The sequence below is a fragment of the Euwallacea similis genome, chromosome 22 (genome assembly GCF_039881205.1).
Source record: "Euwallacea similis isolate ESF13 chromosome 22, ESF131.1, whole genome shotgun sequence".
NCBI lineage: Eukaryota > Metazoa > Arthropoda > Insecta > Coleoptera > Curculionidae > Euwallacea > Euwallacea similis.
Window position 1 is genome coordinate 2,699,839 of NC_089630.1, and position 27,218 is coordinate 2,727,056.

At 33.9% G+C, this 27,218-nt stretch overlaps 1 protein-coding gene across 1 annotated transcript in view; it reads left to right on the forward strand.

Moving 5' to 3' along the window:
• The window catches only part of LOC136416250 (pikachurin-like), a 124,547-nt gene extending 97,870 nt beyond the window's left edge, over positions 1–26,677 (forward strand). The window contains exons 8-13 of the mRNA XM_066401342.1: positions 8,470–8,606; positions 16,177–16,437; positions 19,165–19,356; positions 22,097–22,239; positions 23,036–23,359; positions 23,421–26,677. Coding sequence (XP_066257439.1) covers positions 8,470–8,606; positions 16,177–16,437; positions 19,165–19,356; positions 22,097–22,239; positions 23,036–23,359; positions 23,421–23,691 — 1,328 coding nt within the window. The 3' untranslated portion in view covers positions 23,692–26,677. The remainder of the gene's footprint in view (positions 1–8,469; positions 8,607–16,176; positions 16,438–19,164; positions 19,357–22,096; positions 22,240–23,035; positions 23,360–23,420) is intronic.
• The last annotated feature ends 541 nt before the right edge of the window (positions 26,678–27,218 follow it).

Sequence of the window (27,218 nt, forward strand, 5' to 3'; positions counted from 1 at the left end):
ACGGTCGTGAGGTCTTCAGGGACTTAAATTTACCGTTTGGGAACACGCGGGAAGACGGCTAACCCTGAGAAACAGAGATGCAAACGGGTGCGAAATTATAAGTTTCGACGTTTGTATCGACAGGAATTCCCGCACTGTTTAGCCAACAAGGCTTTAAGGCCCCCGTGGACTCAATATCTCAGTCGTCAGGAGTTAAAATTGAACGTTTAGAGGCAAATGGGAACTCGACCAACCCTGAGTAGCAAAAATGTAAACCGGGCGTGACATTGTTAGTGCCAATGAGAAGAGAGTTTTCTAAGTGATCGACGGGAATTGGGTTTGTATTTTATCCCAGTACAGGGTGCCTCAAACTCGCCACTCCTATACCTATTTTATGAAAATGGAAATTAATATAAACAAAATTAAACTATGGGTCTTCAGTGGGGTTGGATGACCTCCATTTCGACCTGAAGAAGTCCATTTCTGAAATGTCGGAGTAACGAGTTATGATGTTATCCATGATATTTTTCCCAGAAATATACCGAAATTCTGACAAAATTATATCGATCCTATCCTTCCATACAACTTTTGATAAAAAAATGTCTTAGCCATCCAAGTAAACTTCCGGAATTGAGAAAAAGAGAGCAAGAGTTGGGCATTTTTGGTAATTTCTGTTACTCAAAAAGGCCTTATTGTAACATTGTTGTGTTTCATATTTGAATTTTGAATGTTTTGACCCCTGAAAAACTACTATCAACAGATTAGCATGTATACGATCTTTTAACGTTAAATCTCAAAACTGAACAAACTTTGAAAAAATCTTTAAAAATCTAATCAATATCTTAATAAAGAACAAAATTGCGACTTACGTGTATACGAGTAATACACATTAAATTGAGTTTCCTAACGATTCCTAAAATGCTGATCATAAAACCTGGGACATCCTGTATCGCTTACTCTGTTTCCTTAGATTTAAATTGCTTATCAGTTTCAAGATTATCTAAAATATACTTAATATAATGAGTTTATCATAACTTTGAGGCGCTTTCCTAACTTCGATGGAACGTCGAAAGCCAAAATCAGTTTTTTTTAATTATACCTGCGAAAAGCTCAAGTAATTACTTAATAACTATTCAAGTAATTACGTACTTATACTTCAAATGAATAACGGCGTATTCATGATGAACGTGGAGTTGAACATCTTAATGGAATATTTTGAGAGTAATGCTTGACATTAGATTAAGGAACTTTCCATATAAAATCACTTCTATGTAGGCCAAAACGTTCGCCAACATTCTTATTTCATTCTATCTATTATAAAAATATTCCTCCTATCAATTTAACAGGACTTTAATCTATCAGCCCTTAGGTCTTATTACTAACAGAAAAACTGTATTATATCATTAACCTAATTGATTTGGCTTGATACTCCACAAAAGCGTAAAGCTTGACCTGATTTCATGTCAAGTTCCATGCGACGTCAATCTGACGACAGTGCAAAAAAGCTTTAAAGAAATTTTGTCACAAAAATGGTCGAGGTTTTAAAATGATTCAGAAATTACTTTATGGGGAATAAATTAATCTTTCTTGCAAAAAACGTTGCGTTACATGTGGAAGTTGAATTTGACCAGAAGGTTTTGAAGTTAATGCCAGTAAGATAGTTTTGATTCCCCCATGTGGTATGTATGAAATCGTCTTCATAAGAAGTCTAAAAAACTAATTGTGGATCATTTTCCGTCATAAAAATGATAAAATTTGGGTTAGCGAATCTAAATAATCTAAATTTTGATGCGCCTCAAGATCTGTGCTCAGAAGTTTAGCATAATTCCATATGCTATGCATGGCGCAGAAAATTCTCTGGAATTTTCTCCCTTCGACCTCTAATATTTACTTACTTAAATTTCTTATAAAATTCGTCCATTTTGTTCAAACATCATTCAAAATGAGCAACAGCACCAGATAACATACCTTTGGAATTAGCCAAATCTGCTTTAATGATTTCAGTAATCTATTGGTTCATTAGAGCGTTAATTCAGATAGGACTTATTTAGTGCAGTCAGCCCCAATTTCAACATTATGTTATCCGAATTTATGGAAGATTATCGATATAGTTTAGCGTAATGTCTCGCTTATCCGACGAAATATTTGGACACAGAATTACAGGGCTTATCAAACTTTTTACATGGAGGGAAAATTGCCCCCGAAAAGCTTAAGCCGACAGTGTTGGAGTTAATTCCTTTTGTTACTGTTTGATCTACAACAAAAAGTCGTTAAAACAAAGCCGCCAACTCGAGCATATTTATGTAAATCCGGTCGATGAACATATCCTTTAGAAAATTTTTAACGGAAAAGCATTTTTCTCGCCAAACGAAGCATCGCACCACGCAGACATGTCGAATGCTTGTAGGAATCTACAGGATGATATTTTTTTGCGGTGATCCCCCTCCTTCCCACACAAACAATTTTTGCAGTATTGTTTGTGTGACGTTTTTCGGTCTAAAAAGTAGCTAAATAATAGTTCGTTAAATTTATGTACGTATTTAATTAATAACACCTCGTACCTTCAGTCATATAATTCTAGTTTAGCTCTAGCATCCGTATCTAGTTCTCGCATATATGCACAATTTAAGCCTGCTTAAACAAAGATAATAAACTCCCAAATATTTACGCAATTTACCATAGTCCCCCTGTAACCCGAATTTGCCCAAAGACAGAATAGGAAGTGGGGTTTTTGTTATTATTCTCGCCCTGTTTGCCCCCGACGACCGCAAATAGAGGTCCTGGACCACCTGACATAAATTGCCTGCCATTCATATGGGTCTGTAGCATAACTGGGATAATTTGAATTCTCGAATGCAAATGTTGCCTATTGGGATTGAGAGCAATTAATTTGAGAGCTTTCATATTTTTCTTTAATCTAAAATTAATCCAATAAATGTCAGGGATTTCCATATGTGACGGGGAGGGACATTTTATACTTGAATCACACAGTCGGACATACACTACCATCCATAAGTATTTGCCCACCTCAAAATATTCATCTAATCACATTATATCTTAAGGTTTACTGTAGATGCTATTTAAAACTCATTTTGAATATAAATTGCCTTTATTTCCAAACTTAGTCTTAAACATTTATCTCGTCAATGACCATCTTTATTTTTTATAACTGCTGCACATAACCGTGGCATTCTTTCAAGTAACTTTATTAGCGTTTTACTTAATATTAAACACCATTCTTCTTACAACATCCTCCACAAAGATTCCTGAGATGATGGACGCTCACTTCTTATCCTTCTATCGAGTTCATCCCACAATAATTCAATAGGATTGAGATCAGGCGACTGTGGTGGCCACTCCATCACCTCAAGTATATTTCTGGTTTTTAATTGATTCAAATAAGATTTTCACAGTTTGGAACTGTGATTCGGATCGTTGTCCCGTTGAAAAATAAATTTCTGCCCGAAAATACGACGTCCAGGGGGTAACATTTGCCTCTTTAAAATTTCCAAATATTGTTCTTTCTTCATTATTCCATCAACTTATTCTTTCTTCCTTAGAATTTCTTAAAAATAAAAAATACTGGGGTGGGCAGATACTTATGGACATTAGCGTACATATAATAGCAAATGGTTTATTGGATTATAATATATCTCTATTTTAAATTAACATTGTCGGTTTTCCTTTGTACCTCAATCCATACATTTTATCCCACTTAAATCAATAAATGGCTACCCTCATTATACAATGTTAAAAGTGAAACCAAACCTGCTTTAATATACTGTAGCACTAATAAAGCAGCTCGGTTAAATTCTGCGAAACTATTTCATTGTTGTCAGGTTTGTGGTAGGTGTGGGAGTGGTAATACGATTTCCATAGATCAACGTATTGTTATTGCCTTTTACTGTTTTAAATGGAAGATTAATTGAAAGTGGAACATATTTTTGTAAGAGAAGTTGGGCGGTGATAATAAGGTAATCGAAAAAAGGAAGCGAAGTGGCAACACGCGTAGAAATGGATGAAAAAAGGTGTTTCATGTATTATCAAATTATGAGACTTAAAAATAATGAGAATTATTTAATCATACACCGATTTTTCCTGCCTGAAATTCCTAAAATTGGATCATATCAAATATTTATTCATTTTAAAACATTCTTAAAGAAGGTTGTACTTTATGTGAGAAGACTGCAACTTTCTGTCCAATTCTCACATAAAAAAAAGCGAAAGGACTAAATTTTTCCATAATTTACCATAAATACTAATTTGTTTTGTGTGAAAATAGACACAACCGCAATGTTTAGTGATATTTCCATTTTTGGCCTAATTTTTTTTAAACATATTCAAAAATCTTTTTTTTTATTATGTTTATAATAATACAACTACTTTAATACTATTTTAGCCTGTTAGTAGACAATTTGAACATTTTTTTCCTTAATGTTCACTTCTATAATTACAAATTAAAAATTTGGGCGTCAATAGTTTTTTATAGTTCCCTACAGTAATTTTTATTTTTTAATTTTATACGTTTAAGTAGTGCCTTCTTATTTCTATATTAAATCAATTGTTTACAAAACTCAGCCTGATAATATTAACGATTTGACAATAAGAATCACAGAAGCAAGGGCCATTTTAGAAACGGTATTTAAAAATATCAGAGACGAGTTTCAAAAGATACTTTATTATTGTTTTGAAAACAGTGGAGAATAATTCGAACATTTAATAAACTAAAAATGTTAAAAATAAGAATTCCAATTTTGAACGTGTTTTTTTTTAACGGTCAAATGTATCAAATGAGGTACCAAAAAGTAAAGAATGAGAATCTCTTTAAAATGATGTATCGTTTAACTCCCTTTACTATTTAAGATATTTGAGAGGATGGCTCTACGAGGTAGAGGGTTGAAAGAAGCGCAGTGAATTCTATATAAAAATTGTTCCTCTCGATTATAAAATCGATGTCTTCTGACGATTTTTTAAAAATCTATCCCTATTCGAGATAATAAGGATGGGAAGTTTTCAAATTGACACCCTCTATAAGTAATGAAACTGTTATTCACTTTTTGGATGAACAAAAACTCGTTCTTATAAACATTTTTGGGATTTAAGACCATTTTTATTTACGCATTTTCTTTGATAAAAAAACTCTTTTAATTTCCATCCAACCTTACAAAGCGTCCTACTTTATATGGAAATATCCACTTTTTCTTGAACACTACAAAATCGTTAATTCCTACTTTTTATTGTTAATATTTAATTCCAAGGTCATATATCATCATTAAGTTCTTGATCGACATTTGTTCCACAATTAGTTTCCTGGAAATAGCTTTTTCATTTCACAATATAAATTGGTATTGAACTCATTTAAGTGAAAACTATCATGTGTACACCGCTGAAAAACCAGCACACTGAACTACATTTTTTCCCAGTTTTTAATAAAAAATAATTTTTTTTTCTAAAATTCAACTGATATATTTATAAGCAAGTGTGATTATACCTTTAGGAAATTCTGACAAATTTAGCTAAATGTATCGAGAAAAGCCAACACGATATGTAATTTCACCTGAATTCGCCATAAAAATAGATGGAATTTATATAATATCAAAATAACAAAAAATATAAACACGAGAATTTCACAGAATTTTATTAAAACACTCGAAAAACACGTGGGATTTCAAAAGGAAAATTTGAAGTAATAAATTCACAACAAAATGCAAAAATTGCTAAACTTCATGCTTTAACCCTATTAAAATCAACTAAGGACTTTCAGAATACTAACATAAAAGACTAAATTAATTTAAAAAAATAGCCAATAGTCATCCTGAACTACTCCTCAATTTCATAAAAAAACAAAATTACAGTATAATAAATAAGAAAATTAGAAATTCTTGAAAAATCTACCAACAATAAATAACCAATCATAAAAGGAGAGAGCTTCTAGAAGGAAATTTTTAAGGACATTCTGAAGGATTTAAATAATTAAAAATATACTAAAGCAACCGTAAAGTGACTTGCAATTCACTCGAATTTATCAAGGAAGACACCTGAATTTTATAAATCAGAATTCAAAAAAACTAATGTAAAAAAAATGAAATTCAATGAGTAACTATGAAAAGCACAACGGTCACTGATTGTATGAAAAGTAGTCAAACCCGGAACGGAATAAAGTATCATTAACACTTTTTTTCAATGGGAAAAAAATGTTTATAGTGAAAATATTAAGAGGGGAGTAATAATAGGAATTTAACATTATTTTTAATAAACCGACACCACACGAATCAAAATACTTCTTATGTCTGTTAATGTTATGCGTTATCCTTAATAATTTCAATTAAAAAATTCTCATTTGCATGTCTCCTTTCTTAACTATTATTATCAGTAGTAAACAATTTAGTGGTCAAAAACTAAAAGTGATTTTTTTAAATGTTTACTGTTAGTCGAATTTTTATCGAAATTCTTTTAATATTGCTTGGTTGCACTTTTCATTCATTCACACAGTTTTGAATGTTATCATGGATCGCGCAAAACAGTGTATTTCCGAAGAAAAGCGTATAATTTTGCAGTTGCGAAGTCAAAACAAAACTTATAAATTTATTTCTAGTGTACTGAAGCGATCCGATCCGTGTTATTGCTAAAGTTTGAAAAGAACAAAATTTAAAAGAAATGCCAGCAGAAACCAGAGGTCGTCCAATAAAAACACTCAAATCACTGGATAGGCGTATTGGAAGAAAAGCGCTAAAAAACCATTTTCAACATCTTTTGGGATTAAAAGGCAACTCGATCTACAAATCAGTGGCCGGACAAAAAGACGACACTTCGAGAAGATGAATCTTTATGGAAGAATCAAAAGACCGCATTTAAGTAAAAAAAAAATATGTATATGCAGCAAAATTTAGACTTTAGCAGATTTAACCGAGATGAAACTTTCAATCGTAATTGGAAAAATATCTTATTTAATGACGAAACAAAAATAAATTTTTATGGGTAAGATGGAAAAGGATACAAGAATGAAGAACTAAATCCGCGAAATATACTAGAAACAACAAAGCATGGCAGAGGAAACATTAAATTGTAGGGTTGCTTTTCCTATAATGGTATAGGTCCACTACATTTAATGAAAGGCAACATGACCGAAGAAATTTACATGGAACTATTAGAAACCGTGATGTTTCCATATGCCGAAATGAAAATGCCTTTAAACTGGACCTCTATTCAGGATAACGATCCGAAACGTACCCGGAAAATAGTGAAATAATGGTCCATTAAAAAAAATGTAAATGTTGCCGTGGCCGTCGCAATCTCCAGATCTGAATTCGATCGAAAATTTGAAAAAAACAATTTCTAATGAAAAAACATCGAATAAGCGGCTTTTGTGGAAAGAGGCCCAGAAAATTTGGTATGGAATACCGGTAGAGTTTTGTCAGAAGTTAATGTTTTCTATGCCAAAATGATGCTCAAATGTGATTAAACAAAAGGAACAGTCTATTAAGTACCAGAGTTAAAATTCGTTGTTTGTTAGTAAAGACAAGTTTTCTCAATTTATGGTTGAAAAGAAGGTGTGCTATTATTTTTTTGGCCAGAAAAATATTTCATATTTTGTTTGATAGATGTTATAACTTTTGTAAAATTGCGTTAAGGTTTTTTTAATACTTTTTACTTACACAAACGTTATGTAATATTGGTACTATAATATAAATTACGCAATTTACATATTAAATACTTTGGAATAAACTATTTAAATTTAACACTGCCATTCCTATTATTTTGACCACAAATTATATCATAAACTAACAGAATCATCAAATTATGCTTAGAATTTAAGATTGCTCTGACGCACACACCAGGGCAAAAAAATAACTCTTTTAGATTGCTCGATTATTCTGCATTTCATATTGATAAATTCAGGCATCTCAATTCAGATTCTACCACTTTATTAAGTGAAACGTCCCATCAAAACTTGTTATTCCCAGGCAACTAACCGCCCAATGCATCTCCAAATGCAAGTGATAAATAATAAAATAATCTACCCTCCATTTTCACTGGGAAACAAAGAACTTATAAATGGAAGTATCAAGCTAAAAGTTAAAAGAATATTCCAGTAGTTTTTCTTTTAAATTGATATAATCATTGTTAAAGCAGCGCACAAAGAAAGAGGCATAAATTCCCTTTCAACCGCTGAAGCCGCAATTTCTCGTCAAGAACAATTTGGTAAATAAAAGTCCAGAAAATCAGCAATTTTTCATAACTTTCCAAAACGCAAAAAAGGCGCTCTTAAAAATTCCCCGGACAAAACCTCGAGATCCTCGAAGAGAACTTCGAGGTATTTCTTCTGTAATACCGTGAAAGATATCTCCCAGTGAACTTCGAAAATTTGAAGCCGTATTCTATTAGAATATATTTGCATACATTTATTATCATTATGTCAAACTCCCGGCAGCTTCCTTAATCATTCTTTTTACGGGAATTTACTGAGAAAGTTTCACATTTTTTTTACAGAGGAATGTACTGCGGACAGATGTAGCAGGGTCCCTTGCCAACATGGTGGGAAATGTCTTACAAGTGAGACATCGGCAGTATGTCTTTGTCCGTTGGGGTTTTCAGGAGATCTTTGCGAAATAAGAGTGGATTTACAGGTAGGTGTCTTAGAATAACATTTGTATTATAATCCTCGAGAGAATTAAATATATGGTACGGTTTGACTTATACATACAGAAGCTGTCCTAGCAAATATGGAAATTGCCTTCAGAATTGACAAAACCTACATATTTTCATAAAGGATCCAGCTGAATTTGACTGAATTTCATATATAGAGAACTGCAAAAAATACTTCGCATAAAGCATATTATTTCTATATCAATTTTCTATTTCGAATTGTATTTTGATCTCTTCTTCAATACTTATCAACTGTAGATTTCATTTGTTACTCGAACTCCGTCTACTCTTCCTTCGGCGCCAACTTTCTTCCTCTCCAGATCCTGAAAAGGAGTACTGCTCTCGGAAATGGCTTCAAAATTTGAAATGTTAGTTTTTTTACTTTGTTAAAAGTGTTGTACCATCAAATTAATAGCTCTAAAATTGTCTTCGCAACCCAACATCCATGTTCAGTTATTCCCTTTTTAAACTCCAAGTCGAAGCTTTTTCATGTCATTTATGCCCCTGAAGAGTCCTCATATGTCCTCCTGCTATTATGCCGTAACTATACCCATTGTGACACTATCGCATTTAATCATTCTGACACCTGTTCCATTTTCCTTCACTTCAAAACAACTTATTATTCTATAGTAATTTCCTACCACTTTTCTATCTACCCGCTATAGATTTTACCGATCGTTTAATTTATATATAAAATAACTTTTTATCTCAATTTTTAAATGGTCTAATAACATTATCAATTTCTAAGAATTCATGCAAGACGCAATTTTTATTTTTTAAAGAAAAACACTTTAAAAAGTGGACACAAAAAAATTAAACTTAAAAAAGAGAAAAAGGGGGTTTAATTAGGTGTAATGGTCAATCACCGACCACTTAGCTCAAATCAACTTTTTGGGATGATGTAAAAAAGAGTTCACTCCTCAGCGATTAAGAAAAGGAATTTTGAAATGTTTCAGATATTTTCCATACTCAATTTCCATTCATTTCAGTAAACTGTTAATTTTCGTTCTTCTCCTCATTCTTGGGTGGGCAGCAGATTTGTCACTGAAAGGTTAACAAGGGCGTTCTTCCTAATCCTTATTAAAGAGTGAATATTCTCAAGTTTACCTGGGAATAGTGCGCCATTCGACTGCTCCAAAACTCCTACGAATGCTTGAGGCGTTATTCTCAAAAATAAATTAAGATATAACGCCGGTTTATCAATTCAACCTTCTTTTTAATACTTTTATATATTTTGCTAATATTCCTCTGTACCCTTTTAGCAAGCATTTTATTTAATATAATAATCAGTTCATCCTTGCTTCACAAAAAACATGAGAAGTTCTCCAATGAGCACTTCTAGCCACATGCTTCCAATTAAACAAACTCAGTATAGGGCCAAAACTAACATTTCCCAAGAACGTTCTTCACTAACAATGTTGGTTTTCCAATGATCGACAAGCACTTATAGAGGCATGGGCCGTTGAACCTTTGGCAATATGGAACAAAGCAAATTTCCGATAATGAAAGAAACGTTGGAAAAAGTACGTTCGTATTAGATGGTAGGGCTTATAAACAAGTTATTAATTGGTATTTTGAGGTCCTAAAGTTACATGTACGTTTAAGTCGCGAAACTTTATCTCGAGATAATGGTTTATCAAAATGTTTCAAACAATATTTACAGCATTAAAACTTTCCAGTTTTAACAGCTTAAGGAAGGAAGTTTACTCTGCACCGACAATGCTCCGTTTTCAGTCGAAATTCCAGTTGGAGAACAGTTAATTTTCGTTTTGAAAATTAACACGTTCTTTCTAATAATTCTAAATCTCTCTTTTTTCTAAAATTTTTAGGGACATCAAATTCTAAAGCACTCCCTTCATATCTATCATCTCTTCAGCTCAGTAGATTCTGTCTCAGACACCTTTTGTGCGTGTTCTGTGCCGGAGTAAATTTCCAATCAAAGGTAAACCAGTATAAATAACCCAAAGAACATGTTTCATCCAATCAATAATCTCCAAGCTTGACGATAAACAGCTATCAAAGCTCTCCTCTGGAGAGCATCCCTCTTAAGATGCAACTAGGGTGTTAATATAGTTAATATAGTTAATAACCGTAACTTCATTAACATGGGTCGCTCCTTTATTATTTTGGGACCAAAATTGCGCTTCCGAGTTAGGAAGGATATTTTCATGTTAACTTCTGGAATAACTCCTAGACAAGACCACGCTTTTGACTACTAATGCTATGAATTAACCTCAGGAATACTGAACAAAGCATGTTTCACAAACAATAATACGACAGCCGACACAATTCGAAATGTCTCTTTCAAATGAGCTGACTGTAACTGTAGAAGAGCTCTGCCGTTTAATATATCTCCGGAGATTAATAACAAAGTTGTTAACGCCACTTAAGGATGAATAATTCAGGACTTTGCTCCCTATTCGCTGCTTCAAGATGTGCACCGAAAGTATGCACCACCTGCGAATATAGTAATAATCTGCGATAACCTTAAGTTTCGGAAGGTTATATATTACTGGGCCGTGTACATTTATGGGGCATAATTATGTGAAATCGGGTGAAGTAATCCGGGTGTGCATAGAGTTTTATCAAGAGTAATATTTGGAGTTGAATTCACGGTTGGTAAATTTTTGGGCACAAATCCGTACCCCAAATAGGAGCTGCAATTTGTCCATACCGTGGTGCCATTAAATACCGCCTTTTTTCCCTGATTGCCCTGAGCTAACCAAATATATGCTTGATTATGTTTTGGGGTTAATTATCGATTCTCTCCGCAAGCCGAACAGGTCTGTTCCTGAGAAGGAGATGAGCAGATGTGTGCGCTTTGAGTGGGAAAGAAATAGAATCCTATTTTACTTTTCCTGTGATGGATTTAAGCAAAGTCACGTGCCAACTCCTTGTTCCTGTATAACAGTCCAGTTAGCTGTCTGGCACTCTGACAAAAATCAACTTTTCTGATTTGGGAACTTTCTCCTGGGCCTCCTGGATCTGAAAATCCAAAAAGACATTTTCTTCTCTGAAGCGACAAGCTTTTTTGCTGAAATCTTCCTGTTCTTATTTCCTGGTAACAAAGGTTTCCTGTGAGAATTGATAGGTGCTGTCCAGTTACCTTGTATGATTGGTGCCGTACTGCCTTCCTCAAGAGATTCTTCCCTCCCACTAGTGGTTTCATCTGTAGAGCCGATATTTTCCTGAAAAGTTCTTTTTTTGTCAATTTCAACCTCCCTCTATTGAGCCTTACGCCCGTCCAAAAGTTTTTTCTTTTTGGCATCACCTCAAGCTTGCACAGTTGTAACTGCAGCTTCAAAATCTTGTCCTCAAATCCCGTTTTTCTCTTCATTTTCGTCACGCAAAATCTTTATTTTTTTAACTTTTGAAAATACATTAAAGTATAATGTGACTCATAAAATGTTTCTTATTTTTTCTCACTTCATTTAACCCTTTCAGTTGTTAATAAAAATTTGCTTGATTTGAACTCATTGTGATATGGGACAAGTGCCTCGAAACCAAGTCCAGACGCAAATCCCTAACTGTTGCAAATACCTAGACTGCTCCTTCACCCATCTTCGCCAAGCAAAACGCCTCATTCCAATACACAATACAGCAGAACAATAGAAATTTAATCTATTCTTGAAGTGGCTCTTTCCATAAAGCCTCGGTATTATGTCATGCGAAACAAACATTTTATAGTTACTACCTAGATTTAAACCGTTTTGAGTTGAGCAACTTGAAAAGCCACACTCGAAGGCTGACGCTCCCGTAAACGAAATGTAATTTTCTATGAGCTTCTAAACGAGCGTTTATGCTCAAATTGCACATCATCAAAGCAGTTTCCTTTTGAATAAATAAAAACATCAAACAGGGGATGAAATGGATGGATGCTGCTGGGCGTTTTAATAGTTACTCGAGAATATGTAATTATAAATGAGAATGGGAAGTTCTAGTCGACGGTATGCTCAGGTTTTCTGTTTGTAAGTAATTGTTGCGAATATTCGAATAAATGCATAAAACGAGATTTTAATGCTAACCGGAATGCCTAGGACTCATTCGACTTAGTACGACGTAGTGCTAAATAAGCTTCAGATCCATACAAGGTATCAATTCGAAAACTTGCCACCCCCATTATCTCGAAACGGAATAGATTTTTACAAAATCGCCAGGACACGACAATTTTGTTATCAAGGGAAAACAATGTTCATGCAGAATTCACTGTGCCTCTTTCAACCGTCTATCTCACAGAGCCAGCCTTTCAAATATCTTAAATGGCAAAGGGGGTCAAGTAATGCATCATTTTAGAGGGCCTTTCATTCTCTACATTTTGGTACCTCATTTGTTCTATTTCACTGTTGAGTTATCAAGTTAGACGTCTTTGATCATTCCAAATTTACTTTTCCTATTAGTGTTTTGATAGCGTTTGAAACTAAGATTTTTTTATTCAAACATGCCTTATATTATGACTAGGAAATTATTGTAATAAACTTCTTCATAGCCGTTTTAAATTATGAAACAAATAATTTTTCTTGTTACCGATCTTTAAAAAAAATACGTTAAAAATTAGAATTTCTAATGTTAACACTTTTAGTGTATTAGATGTTCGAAATATTCTCTATTATTTCCCAAACATTAATAAAACCTATTTTGAAACTCTTCCTTGACATTTTCAAGTATCGCTTCGGAAATAGCCCTGCTTGCCTCTGTGATTCTTTTTTTTAAATCCTCAATATTATTCAGGCTGAGTTTTGTAAACAATCGATTTTATGCTCCCATAAAAATAATCTAACGGCGTTAGGTCTGGTGATCTTGGAGGCTATTCTATCGGTCCCTTTCTACCAATCCATTTATTTATCGGGAAATCTATTATTCAACCATTCTGGCACTAAGCGAAAACAATGCGGTGGAGCTCCATCTTGCTGAAAATGTATTTGGTCTTCTTGCAAGATGTTTCCATCCACTCGACCTTCCAAATGGATTGTTATTAAAGGATCAATTGCGTTTTCATATAAGTTTAAGAATAGCTCTCTAGTTAAGTTTGCTTCCATAAACAAAAGTCCTATAACGGCATTTCCGAGAATACGAGCCCAAATATTATTTTTTCTCGCTACTGTGTAACACCCTCTCTAAAAATGTGGAGATTTTCGTCCCTCCGATATCGGCAGTTCTGTTTATTGATCCGACCATAAAAAAAAGGTTCACTTATCGCTGAAGCAAATGTTTGTTAAAAAAATTTGGTTGTTATTAATTAAGTTGGTCATGGTTGCACAAAACTCGATTCATCTATTAAAATCGTCGTCTTAAACTGTCTGTAGAATTTGCATTTTGTAGGAATAAAGTTTATTTAATTTCAGTGCTTTTCGTAGTTTCATGTGGCATTCCAATTTGATCTGCGATCGTACGTAGTGAATTAGTGGGTTTTGCAACGAAGGTTTTCAGAATCTTTATTTGAGCAGTTTGATTTAAAACACGCTGAATAGCTCTTTTTTTATTTGTAATTGAACCCGTTTCAATAATTTTTTTTATTGAGTCCAAAACGTATCTGTGACTCGCATCTGAATTAGGATTTCTATGATTAAAAACTTCCGCTATTCTTCTTACTCATCTTATCTGTTCCTCATAAATAAAAATAATTTCAATTCTTTGCTGAATTACGTATATGATTTTTTAAATTGCTCACGTTACCACAGGACTTATCGCAATAAATTTTAACTAATTTGAATACTTAGCAACATCGACCAGTACCACAGGCAAGCAAATAATATTTTCCGGGCAACACAATATCAAAATTTATCGAAACGGAATTCCATTGCAAACATAATAAATAAACAATAAAAACATTTATCTTCTATATAGATGTTTCTTTTCGAGCACCGAGGAAATATATTAGATCGATAAATATTTGCTTCAGTGATTAATGCATCTTTTCTGTTGATGGTCGTCTCGACAAAGAATAAGTCAATAGGTTAGTACATTGATTCATGACAACAATTTTCTAAGCATAAGGCATGTTTGAGTAAAAAATCTTAGTGTCAATACTATCAAAACACTAACAGGAAAAATAAAATTAGAATGATCAAAGACGCCCAACTTGATAAAGCAACAGTCAAATGTAACAAATGAGGTATCAAAAAGTAGAGAATGAGAATCTCTTTAAAATGATGTATCGTTTAACTCCCTTTGCCATTTAAGATATTTGAGAGGATGGCTCTACGAGGTAGAGGATTGAAAGAGGTGCAGTGAATTCCACATAAAAATTGTTCCCTCTCGATAACAAAATCGACGTGGTCCGGCGATTTTCTAAAAGTCCATTCCATTTCGAGATAATAGGGGTGGCAACTTTTCAAATTGACACCCTGTATATAGGAAAGCCGTAAATAAACGAGTGATTTAGAGGGATTTTCTATTCTTTCCAATAAAATATATTGTACAATTTATAACTTTTGTGGTCTAGGAACAAAATTGATTTCAACAGAAAACTGTTTGAATTTTTATTCTGCATTACTAAATAGCAATATTCTTATACGATCCCCAACTCATTATTTACAAATTAATTATTTATGGTCAGAAGCTGACTGCTTCAGACCTTAATATTCAAAGTTGTTCTAAAATCAGTTACTTCTTCAATTCAACATGCAAATTATTTATTTCAGTCTTTCTTTCTAATCATTCATTCATTATTCATTCTTCTTTATTATTTTATTCTTATTATATTATTATTATTTATTCTTTATTATATTCTCTTTATTCACTCTATATTCATTGATTTGCAGGTGATGAAGGATAAATCTAGTCCTTCCTGGTCAGGTCTTATTGATTAAAGTTAGAACAGTAGATATTCAAAGTTTCCAAACGTCTTCGACTCCGATTTATGATTTCATCAAATTACCATTTATAAATGTGTATGTAACGAGTTTACTGCCATTTATTTTTAATGACTTTTTAAATTGGCATTTAAAAAGACTTAATTTTCATTGAATGAATAAATTGAAGGAATGAACGCTTATTTGATTCGGATTTGGTAAATTACGGTTTATAAAATCTTCTGCAGGAATTAGAATTGGTTTGATTTAGATTAAACGACAATTCCAAAAAGCACTAACTCTTCAGTGATTTTGTATTTTTCTACGTTTTAATAATAATTCTCACACACGCAGGTTAGGCGTGTTTAGTGCAGGCTAAACAACGAAATGGGAATCTACAATCTCGTGAATTTAGATGTCCAAAATTCTGAGCACTTCAACTCAGCATTTATTTGTTCTGGCTTAACTGAAGCTTCATGGTGCGAGGAAGCTTAAATGCCGTACTGTGCCACCAACGATCAAGTCTTGAAGACAAAGAAACTTATAAATGATATAGATGCCTCTAACCATTTTCGATTTTGAAAAAATACTACGAAGCTTTTTATTCTTAGATAACTTTCTCAGTTAATAACTTCACAACTTTTCAATACCATTAGTACCTCGTCTTGAATCGTAAATCGTAAATTTACTGACTTTTTCTGCGTTTTAATCAACACTACTCAGAAACCGATTTTAAATCTCCCTATTCCCTCTTTTTCAGGTGCCTTCATTCAACGGCTCAAGCCATCTTCGTTACAAAGGCCTGGCAGAGTCGGCGCTAACGTGGCTGGATCTGGAAATCACATTCAAACCAACGCTGTCTGATGGACTTATAATCTACAATGGGCATAGAATAGACGGTACTGGAGACTTCATGGGGGTGTACCTCAATGACGGTTTCGTGGAGTTTGCTTACGACTTGGGAACTGGGGCTGCATTAATACGAAGTCATGAGCGCGTGCTACTGAGCGAATGGCATGAGGTACATTATGCGAGGAAAGTCCTAGAAGTATCGAACACTTAAAGAAAAAATATTTGGAAAATATTACAGTATTTCTCAACATAGTCTGTTTTGAGATAGACACACTTTTCCCAACGTTGTTTTATGGCTTCTATACCCTGTTTATACTCGTAGTAAAGAGCTTTGAATGTTTCAAAATAGGCATCAATCTCGGACTCCACCTCTTCATTATTCTTTCATTCTATATTCATCTTTCTACCAAGCCGTTTTTTCAAGTTTGGAAATAGAAGATAATCTGAGGGAGCTAAATCTGGCGAATAGGGTGGGCGAGGAAAAACTTCGAAACCAAATTGATTGACTTTGGTCATTGCGATGGCGGAAGTGTGGACTGATGCATTGTCTTAATGAAGTAAGACTTTTTTCGCCAAATGCGGTCACTTTTTCTTAATTTTTTCGCTCAAACATTGCAATAAATTTATATAATATTCTCCACGTGTTGTTTTTCCTTTAGGAACATAGTCTATAAAAATGATCCTAAGTGCATCCCAAAAAACTGACGCCATGACGTTTCCTGCAGATGAAACGGTTTTCGCCTTCTTTGGAGCCGATTTTCCCTTTGAGTTATTTTGACTGCTCGTTCGTCTCAGGAGTGAAATGATGGATCTATGTTTCATCCATGGTTATGAATCGACGCAAAAACTCGACTTTATGGCTACGAAACTTTGCCAAACACTTCCTTTTTGTTCAAGTGTGAGTAATCGCGGCACCCATCTTGCGCACAGTTCTCTCATATCCAATTGTTCGGTCAAAATACTATTTATAGTACTTTTTAAAATGTTTGTCATGTCTGCTAACTCACGAAATTTTAACCAAAAGTTTTCCAGTACAGTTTTGTGGATTTTGACCATAATTTCTGGAGTGGTCACCTCATTGGGTTGAGCACTTATTCACGTTCGTTGAATCACGTATCGATGACTAATTTTTTCTACATTCACAACATCGCTAAGAGCGTTCACTAAAAACGGCTCCAAAACAAACACAAATCAACGTAGCACCACCAAAACTTTAGAAAATCGCCATTTATATGTCAAAAAGGGTACTTCTGGGGCTACCTTTGTATTTGAACTTAGGACCAGTCCCGCACTATTTGCCATTTTCTTAAACTTTACAAACGAGGGTGACTTTTTTGACAGTTTAGATGGTGGATTGTAGGAAAAGGGTGTAAAAGCGAAGCCAAGAAAATATTTACTCGCTTATAAGAATCGTTTAAACAATCCCTCTTTAACCCTCGATCAAAAAGCATATCAATATTTACTCAAATTTGCTTCATCCAGTTTCTTCTAAACGCAATTTTAGCAACCTTCGTTAAAACTTTTGGCATTACCCAATAATCCCGTCTCAAAGTTCAGTAACTATCTATTATTTCGAAACTTTGATCGAAAGTTATGGGGCGTATTGAAAGGTGGTAATAAATCCAATTTTCCGGGGCCAAAGGCCATTGTGTCGGGAATAAATTTGGCGGCGTCGCCATCTTTGGCCCTTTATCGCATGTTTATCATTTACCTCTGGCATTATAGAAGAGATTCTTTTTTGTGGCTGACCAAAATGAATTTCGGACCTTAGCAGGTGATCGGTTAGATTAAATTTCTTTGGAGATTTTTATTGCTTTTCAGAAGTGTTGCGTTATTAATGTCACGTTAAAGCCGCCGACCAAGAGGTATTGTTATAAAAAGCCGTTGGGAAAGATTAAATCCACATTTATCATACTGTTTGTACAACAATTAAAAACACGGTTTTTCATTCATCTCGGCGCATTCCGCGCAATTTACCATTTCAATTCACTAATAGGACATAATAGATCATCAGAAAATACTTTAATGGATGAATGATCGATTTTCACTGCTATTTACGGTGAAGTAAAACACTTGCAGTTTGGTTGAAAGTATATTATTACGTTCTAAAACTCGCTGTTAAATACGTTGTTAATGCCCTAAAGGGCCTGACCTGAACTAACCTGAACTAAAGTTCAACACGTCATTTATGATGAAATAACATGGCCGCATTGATTATGTTTATCTCGGAAGCAATGTGTATCAAACTTATTTAGTTATTATTATCATACGAAGGTAAAACGTATTAATTATTAAAAATATAATGAATATGGTCATATAGGTACATATATAATAAAATATAAATAAAATATAAACATAAATATAATAAAATGTGGTTAGAAATTTTGACGTGACATCATTTAGCTAAAATTCGATAATTCCAATGAGATGTAAACATGGTCACTGGAAAAATTTAAACCGACAGGGTTGCTGTCAAATCGTAAACCCATGTTTGTTTATATGTTGATTATTTTGTGAGATTATCTTATAATACCGGTGATTGTGTCGATTGTTGCTCTTACATTTTCCTTTGTTTAGAAGCATTATTTTCTTAATAAATCTTACGATCGACTGCCCTGAAACAAATTACATGTACATCAAAGATTTATTCGGAAGTCTGACAACAGCATAGGGCGGTGCGACGTAGAACTTTGATGACATGGTGACTTTTAGTTTGACGTTTACTATAAGTGCGAATGGATTTAAATGTTGGACAATTTCCGCTTGGAATTTTTTCAACCTGAAAAGCAAAAGCAAAAATCCATCCATTTCCTTGATGTACTGACCGGGGGAAATGGCAGTTGAATAAAATTTCTTGTCCAATCCTAAAAGCAATTTCTTTCTCTTTTGCGTCTAGGTGCGTTTATCCCGAACTGGTCGTTTGGCCATCTTGACCGTCGATAACCAGTTGCCGGTGGAAGTGTTGGCCCCGGGGGCCTTCACTCAATTATCCTTGCCCCAGAACTTGTATCTAGGGGGTGTTCCCAACTTCGGAATCGTCTCCCCTCAGGTTCGAGTCCGATCGGCGTTCGTCGGATGCATTCAGAAGGTAAGAACCTATTTTACTCTTTTTAGGGTTTGCTCAATCATTTGTGTTACAACATAAATTATAAAACATTCTTTTATACGAATATTTTTGAATATAATTATAATAATTTTAAATAAAATGTCTATCGGCATACCCATGCTCACCTGTCGCAGAACGCAGGTTCGGAGCGCGGTTCTACCCACCGATTCAGAGTTGCGGTAGTTATGGTAGCGGAGCACGGTTAATAGAACTTTTAAACCACCTCGTTACTTACTGTCGCAATCTTCAATCCCTAATTCACTTAACAAATCTCATTTCCACTTCTAAGCAGAAATAAGACTTTTTTTGCTTATTAACGGCGTGACGTTATCTCAGTAAAATGTCACATTATTTCTTTTATTTTTGAAAATAACACTGCACACACTGGTAGAGATTGTTGGAACGGTGGAATTGCATATTATTTTGAGTTAAAACTAATTGAGAATAATGTTTCTCCTTATTAAGGATTCGGACGAACACTCTTGTTAACGTTTCGGAGACCAATATGCCACCGTCTTTAAAAGAGTAGAAAAACTTAAATAAAGGGTAAATTTAAATTTACGAAAAGGAAAATCACTTTCAATTTCAAAAGCACTTTTAAATTCTTCTTTTTAATCGGGGAGGGGGGGGGGGGGGGTATATCATCATGGCAAAAGATTGATTTGAAATAAGTTGTTGGTGTTTGACCACTGTACTTAATTAAACATGCCTTTTTTAATTTAATTTATTTTATCAGTTGGTGATTACTCTATGTAGTATTTATTAGTTTAGGTTAATTCAAGTTGTTAATGTTTAGTTTCTTCTTATGTATCTGAGTTTGACTTTTGTGCAAGATTAGGTAACCAAGCATTCCATCCATGGTCACTGAACGATTTTAATGAAGTAAAAACTCAAGAAATTTAAAAAAAAATAGAAAATTCCATAGATCAAATGCAGGGTAGCCGAAAATGTGGGCAATATCCCGGAAATGAAAAGATCTTGTTAAAAGATTGTACCAATGCTTATAAATTATTTTTCACAAACTTACCCTCTCGGAAATACAACTTCTCAAAATTCTATAGCGAAAACAGCTTTTTTTAAATAACTTTTCTTCCAGTTCATGAAATTTAATGAATTTATTTCAAAATATTGATTTATTTTAACCGTTTTAACAGCTATAAATTTCTTTAAAAAATGCATTACAAGATTGGTTCGCTTTCGATTTTGTGCTCACAAAGTCTTTGGTTATTTTTATTTATTTATTCTTTCATTTTTCTTTTTATTTTTTATGTATATTTTTAAGTATATATGTATGAATAAATCTTATTATTTCTGCCTCTCATGTGTTAGCCGTAAAGTATTAATTTCAAGACGTAGTATATACCATTAAATCAATCCGCTGTGGTATGATCTGCTATGATATGTTAATCTAGTATACTTTCACACAAATATTTATTGTTGGCGCGACTGCAACTTATTTCTATTTTCTATTTCTTATTTCACCTATATCAATAGTGTTAGTTTTCGCCTTCTTCAGGACTGTTCCTCCTTATCAGTTCTACTTCTTTTAATCAAAAGAAGGAAAGTCGTAATGATTTTCGATTCTCGAAAAATGCTTCAATCCTCTCTTCCACATTTTCCATGATGAACATTCAACATTTTGCAATATCTTTCACGATTCACAATATACCATTGCACATTACACTTCTCGGCTTCGTCATGTTTACCTACTCGTATATCTATCTCTCTAAATTGCATTAGTCTTCTCTGCTATATTGCGAATACGGAATGTGCAATAATGCGTTCGTGAAATGTATTCTAAGGGTTGAGACTACACACATATTGCGGTTCGCTTTAAGAGCGCAATTTTCGTTGGCTTTTTGATATTTGAGCATTGCGGTTCTACCGTTTGTACAGTAACGCGGAGTGGGTTTTCGAGAGACTGGTCAAAGTCAGTATGTGATAATGAATTTTGAAGCAGGTTTCGAATAAAATTAAAATAAATGTAAAAACAAATAAGAACACGAGTTTTTGCCTCTCACGATAAAGCAGGAAGGAAGGGGGAAACGGCAACAGCGGAGTGAAAAAAAAACATAATTGAAATAGAGGCAAATGATACTGAAACCATTAAAACCCTCAAAAAAGAGAATAACGTCGAAACATTTCTTAATAAAAAAGAATATAATGAGGATACCTGAAAACAAGAAAAAACAAATAGAAACCAACTACATAAGAGTAAGTCACTTTAATTTTTTTAAATTTAATTTGAAAAAATTCCAATGTGGTCTAAAATATTGAATAATAATGAGAAAAAGGAAAAAGGAAGAATGTCTAACAAAAAATAAATGAAAAAATCCAAAGGTAACAATCAACCTCACACGTCCATGTGAAGGTTGGTTGTTGAATGCAAATGCAAATGCAAATGAAGACTCTGTGTCTGGCATACGCCTAGACCCAGAGCCTTCATTTGCTTGATGTTTTGTGAAAAACGCGACACGACTTCCCAGTAAAACCGTCTTCTAGGCTTTTTCCAGTCGCATGCCTTTTGCAAAATTCTTAATTTTCGTTCCTCGTCCACTTTTATTCGGTGCTTGGCCGTATTTTTATAAGACTATAAATTAAAGTTGAATGTTATAAGACTCATGCGACGTTCAGAAATCCTCCATATTTTAAATGAATATATTACATGAAAATAGAGCTGTTCCTTGAGGCATTCCACATGTGTTTTCTTTTATTCGTCTAGGTCCAAATCAATGGACGTTCAGTTGCAATACTCGCAGAAGCCCTGGGAGGAGCCAACGTGGACAACTGTCCCCATCCTTGCGTTGCAAGGCCCTGTGGAGAGGATGGAGAATGTGTCCCAGAAATGGACTATTTCACATGCAGGTAAAAAAACTATGCTGGCAATTTTAATGCAGCAAAATCATCATCATATCGAGGAGTTCTCAAAATGATCTAAAGCAAACTTGCTCACAATGGAAATCAAAATCTTGAAAGAAATCCTGAGAATATCAGACATTTGAATAAGGGCCTCATAAGTCCTCCAAATCTCTCGAAATAAAAGAAGTATAAGAGAAACCCTCAAATTTAAATTTTAAAGGCCCATTCTAACAGTAACAAAAAGTGGGGAAAAATCCTTAATTCTAAGATTCTGTGACACTATAAGAATGGCTCCAAAAAAACCTCTAAAATTTAATTAAAATTCGCACGACAATAGCTTAAAAATAAGAAAAAATGTATCAAAACTTCTTCCATAAATTCATGGAAAAGCTTAAAATTTGCTTCCAAAATAAACCTTTTTGACCGTAGAAAAATGTCTCAAGTTCCTAAAAAATTTAGCTCCCTAAGTAAATCTACGTAGAACGCTTATATTCGACTATTAATTAACTCTTCAAACCGTTAAAAATTCTTTGAAATCTAAGTTAAAATCCTTAAAATATTCTTCAACATTTCTTGTACTATGAAAATCAAATCGAAATGTGCGTCTTTATCACAAACCAAATTTTATTCTATATTCGGGACTAGAATTGGAAACTGATATCAAATGATATTCTTCTAACTTCAATAAAAATATCTTTAAGTGTCATTATCAAATTCCCATTTAACAGGTATCCCATAAATTTTCGAAAGAAACTGTATTTCTTCTTTTCTCGAACACTTATGAGACACGTATAAACTGTAGATGCAAACCTGGATACCGAGACCACCTCTGTTCTCGCGGACCTCCATCCTTCCACGGCATTGACAGCTTCTTCCATTTGAACGATCCAACCACAATGGAAGCCATTTCAACTGACCCTTTGGACATCAATGTCCGTTTCAAATCCAGCTCGGAATCTGGATTGCTACTTTGGGCGTTTACTGGAAGCAGCTTCGTGTCCTTGGGCCTCTGGAAAGGAACTCTGGAGTTGCGCTACACTTCCAACTACCGAGAAGATGAAATGTTGGTAGTGCACAACTCCAGTACTGTCCATGATGGATTGTGGCATAGAGTCAAAGCTGTTAGGTATTGCTATGCGACCAAATAATAAAAACTAAGATTCATCTACGAAAAGTGAATTTACTAGGGATGGATCCACAGGACTTTTAATAGTGGACAACGGTCCTGCAATCACCACTCAGTCGGTCCAGATCAGGCCTCCAGATAAACCATTTGCTCCTTCAGAGGCAGAAGGACTCTTCATAGGAGGGATGCCCCACAGACTAATTTCCCTTATAACGGGATACAGGTCAGGAATCAGGGGGTGCATAGCGGATTTAGTGATCAATGCCGACTACCATTTAGGGGTGATCAATAGGGCAGCCACACGGCACAATATTGGGGAATGTGAGGTGTGAGGTTGTGCTTAGGTTTTATTGGTGTAGATGGGAGGGAGTGGGTCTGAGTAATAACGATAAACAGAATAGATAGCAGTAAAAGGACTGTCTAGGTGTTATGAGTATAATAATAGGTAATATAAACAACTACTTGATTTGCTTAAGGAATTTTCGTACAAAAGGTGTTGATTTGTGTTTTTTGTATACTTACACGGGATATACAACAAAATGAGCTATATCTTAGTGTACTTTTGTAATAATCATATTTTTCTTCTTCACGAAACTTAAACACGATCTTTCGGGCATATTTTGCTGGTTTTTACTGAAACTGACGAATATATACTATGTTAATATAGCAATGGAACGTCAATTTAATACCTATAAGAGCCTAATTTTGAAAGAAATGGCGTAAAATATCGAAAATCTACATACAAGCAACAAATAATAAAAGTCAATAATATAGGAGTGTAGTCATCGAAGTACAATAGTACCTACCTACTAAAAAGATTATGTTTCCGTATTTGTTGTTTTAATTGCAGGGACGTACTGATTAAATATTGATATTAGGTAATATTTAAAGGAAAATCACAATTTCTGAAATAAGTGGAATCTAATAGATCCATTTCATGAATTTCCGTTAGATCTTTGTCAAGATATTGACGACAATCGGTGTATTATTTGCACTCAGCAAGATGCAGCTTCTTTGTAAGCGGCTTGGGAAACCTGGATATTTTTGCAATTTCATACAAATTTTCCGGTTTGCGACAAATTTTTAACACAAAGAAAAGTGAGATTTTACGTATCTTTTCTTGCGATCCACTGGAAAGATGGAATGGCCAAAATAAACAGCTTCATTATATTATCCATTGAAATTAATCGTACTTTAATTCCTGATTATAACTGATACAATTCATGAATAAAAGTAGATTTCAGAAGTTCCGTGGAAATTGATATTTTTTAAAGGAAGATTTATAAGAAGAGAAAAATGACATAATGGGAAATCAGAGTTAAAAATACAAGAAAGCCTCCACTTCCCGAAATATAGATTTAAGTTTCTGTGAGTTTTAGAGAATAGTAAACCCACTGCTTTTAGGTCAGTTCGGGTTATTTGACAATTCAAAATTCTGGAAAATTTGATATACACAAGATGTTTCCAAAAATGTGGACAATACCCCGGAAATGAAAAGTTCTTAAAAGATTGTACTTATGCTTATAGATTGTTTTCCAAAAACGGAAATACAGCTCTTCAAAATTTAATTAATTTAATATTTCAGATTTTCAAAATATTCTCAAAATTCTCCCTCAAGTCTGCAACCACCAGTTTAAATTAAATTCTCGACGTATTATGAATTCTAATTCAAACTACCCATAACTGTGTACAGAGAATTTTTGAATACCTCTGGATATGCCAATTTGAGTATACTACGCTCAATTTGGATTTAGCGATTTCCTTGCCATGGCTTGAGAGTCATGCAAAACCCATAATAAACCCTTTCTTTTTCTGAATTTTTCATCGAAAGTGTTATTAAAAAAACGGTAAAAAATTGTAAAAAGAAACGACTATTACGGAAACATTAAAACTATGTCGTGTTCCCTGCAGTAGGTATACGAGCACCGCAGTTTAACGATGTACAGGGGCTCTCATAACAATGCAAAAAATATTAGTTCTACACTCTTCCCCATATTTGGATTTTCAATTTACTCCTTCAATACACATACCAACATTTTCAAGGAAATCAATTGTTCAGATTCGCCCTGAATACTTACTATACGTAAAAATCCATGTCACAATATTGTTTACACTTGAAGAGTGTGACCTTAAGATTTAACCATAAGGCTGACTTACTTAAACTAATTTCTCGTCTAAATCTATGGTGTTTCCAAGTCCAACTGCTTACGACTTGTACTGATTTATTTCCCTTCTATAGAGGCTTTTGGCTGCCAGCTTTGTAAACGTGCACAATATACATACATAAGGCTACTTACACAGTTTTGCACAGGACTAATTTTTAAACACCATAATTTTAGATCGGTTTCTTATTGTCGAGCAGGATTCCTGCTTGGCAACAAATTTATATACATAAATTATATTATTAATGTAGTTAAAAGTGAGATGTATGCAAAATACTGCTCTAAAGGGTAATCGACAATCAATAACTATACTCAAATTGATTTTATGTGCTAAATGTGACAAAGACGCAAAATCAATATTGAATTTGAATCATAATCAAAACAGTTAACAGAGAAATATTATTTAGATTAAATAAATTATTGCTGTTGATTACCTGGTACACTCTATGAAATTAGAAGGATTTTGTGTTAGATCTTGTAGATACATAGGAATCACTATATTGAATAAGCTTTTCGACGTTTCTTTTCTAATTAGACAATTTTTTATACTAAGTAGATGAATGGAAAATTAACACAGTTAAACTGGGGAAACCTAATCATAGGAACGAAGGTATGTTTTTAAAGCGTTGTAAACGTGAAGAAGCAAAAGCAATATTGAAACGTATCAAAACGAAATGAAGTCAATATTTGATTTTAAACAAGGAACAACTTCATATCGGTGGCAGTAAATCAAGTCAGGCAAAATGAAAACATACCTTTACAATAAGTTTAATAATATACGGTAAGCAACTGCCTTCATGTCATATCATTTTTAAATACGTAGACTCTTTTGGTTTAACCCCAAAAACAGTTATTTCATAGCTTTTTTTACGTTATTACTTTTCAAACACTAGATCAAGAATGCATTATTTTTGCCTAAGACCTCGCACTAAAATTATTTCAATCGCTGAAAAATAATTGCAGCTTTTAACTACAGTTCCGTACTAATTGGTGAATTCTTGGTCTAAGAATTATTCTACTGCCGGAAGAGTCGTAGGGTTCTAAATGGTCCATTGTAAAATTCACATTGTTATATAGAGATGACAAAATGTATATGAAATCCTAATTTGTACAGGTAGTTTAACTTGTGTGTTAATAAATCGCTTTTGACTTAAAATTGGCAGTGGAGGTGGTTTATTTCCCTTAAAGTTTCGGACAACATTCTCACGAAAAAAAGAATGGAGTTAAGTTCAACTCCTCGCCCGTTAAAGTTTGTTGGTATATTTTTGGAACACCCTGTAAGTATTTTCTTAAACTTAACTCCATATATCTAGTAAGTAGGAGAATAGTCCCAGAAGTACCCTACTTAACGCTTAAAAAAAAGAATATATTACGCTATTTCTCAACATAGTCTACTTTGAGATTGACACGTTTTTCCCAGAGATTTTCCATGGCTTTTATAGCCTATTTATAGTAAAAAGCTTCGAATGTTTTAAAATAGGCGTCAACCTCGGACTCCACCTCTTCATTATTGGCAAATCTCTTTCCACCAAGCTATTTTTTCAAGTTTAGGAATAGAAAATAATCTGATGGGGATAAATGTGGCAAATAGGATGGGTGAGGAAAACTAAAACTACTACCAACTAAAATGAGTTCTATTTTTTGAAAAGAGCTGCCATGCATCGTCGCAATCGATGCACATCATAAGAGACAATATC